Below are 3,383 nucleotides of genomic sequence, written 5' to 3' on the forward strand. Positions count from 1 at the left end.
ATCAGGTTGCACATGTACAAAGGTCGACAAGAGGGCTTTTGTTTTGACCAGGTAGCTGGAACTTGAACTTCAATGTTTGTCTGAATTCGGTAGGCACACATAAACAGTTCTACAAGTACAATCATTTCGAATGAAACAACTCATCACCTGTTTAGCAATCGATTAGTAGGGCACAAAAGTAATCATAGAACGGATGACTTCTATACGAATCTAATTATTACAACCGAACTTAGAGTGAAGTTTCGACCGAATTTACATCGAGATTAGTTTGCCTTTGTGGTAATGTTCATCGGTTTTGCTAATGCCAAATTGCCTGATATTTTTTCTTATCTCTAAATAGATTTCTAAAAAGTGATACTCAGTTTACACGAAGCAAAACTACAGAGGTGTCCCTCAAAACAAAGTACAGAGATGAAAAATATGCAACTAACTAAGGGAACCAACAGACGAAGCAAAAGTACAAAGATGAGAGACGACTCATATACATACATGATAACACAAGCCTGTACATACCAGAAATGGTACCCCATACACACTCGTACAGTAATCACTGCCACCCGGTGAAAAGATGTGTCACAAGCTGCGCAGTGCGCGCCACGGCGAGCAGCGCAAACGGCCGGTGAACCGGACCATCTTTCTACGTGGATTCATCACCCGTGCGGAATATCATGTGATCTTCCTCCCCGTAAAGCGCTGGGTGTCCGTCCGTCTGTCCCTACATCCTAAAGTCTGGAAATCTGAGCAACGTGTCCAGAATCTAGAGCTTCACCTCCAAGATGGCTTGGACCGGCCACACACAACACAAGCACGACATGTGTACGGAGTAGATTACTCGGTGTCACTGCTGAGTGATCAGCTCAGTGGACCTCTTGCGCTCGTGGCGCACGACGGCGCCGTCGTCGGCGTCGTCGACGTCCATGTCCTTGCCGAAGAGCTTCCCGGTGTCCTCCAGGCTCTGGCCCATCGTCTCCGGCAGGAAGAAGTACATGAACACCCACCCGGCGGCCGCCACGCAGGCGTACAGGTAGAAGCTCCCGGCGATGGTGATGGCCTCGCTGAGCGACAGGAAGGACATGGTGGTGGCCCCGCCCATGAGCCGGTTCAGCCCCGTGCCGATGGCGGCTGCCTGCGCGCGCAGCCGCAGCGGGTAGATCTCCGAGCAGTACACCCACGCCACGGGCCCCAGCCCCGACGCGAACGACGCCACGAACGACAGCATCGCCGCGATGCTCACCGCGCCCAGCGCCTTCGCCTCCGACTCCGGCCGCCGGTCGAGCATGAGCAGGGACGTGGCGAGCGTGAAGAGGAAGATGGCCATCCCGCCGCCGCTGGCCAGCAGCAGCGGCCTCCGGCCGACCCGGTCGAGGAGGAGCGTCGCGATCGGGATGAAGAAGGTCTTGCACGCGCCCACCGCCATGGACGCCCCCAGCGAGTTGGTCCTGGACTTCATCCCGGCCTTCTCGAACACCCGCGGGCTGTACATCACCACGCAGTCCACGCCCGTGGCCTGCTGGATGAACATGAGCCCGAGGCCGGCGACGAGCATGCGGCGCACGGGCCGGCTCGGGTTGATCAGCAACTCCTTCCACACCCCCTGCCCGCGCGCGGCCTCGTTGGCGCGCACGATGGCGACGACATCATCGGCGTCGGTCGCGTCCGCGGGGATGCCGACCACCTTCTTGATGTCGAGGAGCCGTTCCTCGGCCTCCTCGGGCGAATCGGAGGTCCTCAGCAGGACACGGCGCGCGTCCTCGATCCGGCCCCGCATGACCAGCCACCGGGGCGACTCCGGCATGGCGAGGACGGCGAAGCCGAGGAAGACGGGCGGCACGGCGCCGACGAGGAACATGGCGCGCCAGCTGAGGTGCACGGGGAGGCGCGCAAAGGCGAAGTTGGAGACGTAGCCCAGGAGGATGCCGAAGTTGTTGAACACCTCCGGGAAGGTGGTGAGGAAGCCGCGGGAGGAGGTGGGCGCCACCTCGGCCGTGTACACGGGCGCGATCATGAGGGCGTAGCCGACGCCGATGCCGGCGACGAAGCGGCCGGCCATGAGGAAGGCGTAGTTGGGGGCGAGGCCCATGAGGAGGGCGCCCGTGAAGAAGATGGCGGCCGCCAGCACCATGGTGTAGCGCCGGCCCAGCCAGTCGGACGTGAGCCCCGCCATGAGCGAGCCCAGGAGCGAGTAGATGCTGATGATGCCGGCCAGGATCTCGATCTGCGTGTCCGTGATCTTCAGGTCCTCCTTCATGAACAGCTGCGCGCCGCTCATCACCGAGATGTCTGCTCCAGCGCGCGCACCCACACATCAAAGAACGTAGCGTGTTAGTCAGTCAGCATCGACCTTCATGCACGGTGGGAAGATCTACAGTAGCTGAGAATGCACGTGGCGACGTACCGTATCCGAGGAGGACGGAGTTCATGGAGGCGAGGAGGGCGCACGCGAAGGCGTACTTGTTGATGGGAGGGCGCTTCGCCGGCGCCACGGCCACCGGCACGGCGTCCGCGTCCGTGCTCATGGCGAGGTGCTTGGCTTGGGGATGAGGCGTTTGTGGTAACCTGAAACGGCCGTGTCCCAAGCTCGCTCACTAGCACAGTACTGCTCAGTTCTATTATTGTTTGTACTATGGTTCTAGGCGCTAGTGGCGTACGAGATGTGGTGTGGGAACCATCTTGCCCAGCCCTCGTTTATATACGGGGCTGCTGGTGAACAAGCAAAGCTAGAGCAATAAGTGCACGCTCGCTGTAGCGGCAAATTTACGTATTCCAATTAATGGGAAATTGATATGGGCAGTCGTTCTCAGGTGTATAGAGACATAGAGTGTACACTGCACTGAAGTATATATCGACCGTTGTATTTCGGTGGTCATGAGCTAGTGACTTCGATTCACAGACCAATGACCCAAGGAAGAAGTATATGTTGTTGCCCGCTGCATGACCAACTGACTTGTGACTGGCTAGTTGCCAAGGCATTGAGACGACCTAGTCAATCGTTAATTAGTGGTACATGATGATCTCCACAAGTTGGCAGCACTATCGTTTTTCAGTCAGGTTCAGAATTTTGGAGAAAGGAATTGTGGGATTTCAATTGTGAGGGGACTCCACTTTCTCGTGCTGGGAGCTCTCGCATTTCGCCGTTGATTTTTTTGTTTGCTGATAATTAGGGATAACCGGACGAAGATTAGATTACAAAGGGCACAAATAACATAGTGAGAGAAAATAGTTTTGTTGAATCATATCTAAATGTGACATAAATATCAGACTATGTCATCGATCTTACGCGAAGATTCACGTGGATATTTTTTTTTCTATTTCTGATTAAATCACTTAGATGTGCGTTAACTAGCTCATATCTGGATGTGCTTGGGACACGCCTGAGAAAAAAA

General features: G+C 55.7%; 1 protein-coding gene across 1 annotated transcript; it reads right to left on the bottom strand.

The window, feature by feature from the left end:
* Positions 1-458: 458 nt before the first annotated feature.
* Positions 459-2,680, bottom strand: LOC123449432 (polyol transporter 5-like). The gene is made up of 2 exons (XM_045126654.1): positions 2,396-2,680; positions 459-2,280 (listed from the first exon to the last, which is right to left on the bottom strand). The coding sequence occupies exons 1-2, from the start codon at positions 2,514-2,516 to the stop codon at positions 839-841; spliced, it is 1,563 nt and encodes a 520-aa protein (XP_044982589.1). The 5' UTR covers positions 2,517-2,680; the 3' UTR covers positions 459-838.
* Positions 2,681-3,383: the final 703 nt, after the last annotated feature.

This window comes from Hordeum vulgare, chromosome 4H (genome assembly GCF_904849725.1).
Source record: "Hordeum vulgare subsp. vulgare chromosome 4H, MorexV3_pseudomolecules_assembly, whole genome shotgun sequence".
NCBI lineage: Eukaryota > Viridiplantae > Streptophyta > Magnoliopsida > Poales > Poaceae > Hordeum > Hordeum vulgare.

Coding starts and splice junctions, on each gene's coding strand:
- LOC123449432 (XM_045126654.1), bottom strand. CDS start 2,516: ATGAGCACGGACGCGGACGCCGTGCCGGTGGCCGTGGCGCCGGCGAAG. Junction 2,281..2,395: donor CTCCGTCCTCCTCGGATACG/GTACGTCGCCAC, acceptor GCGCTGGAGCAG/ACATCTCGGTGATGAGCGGC.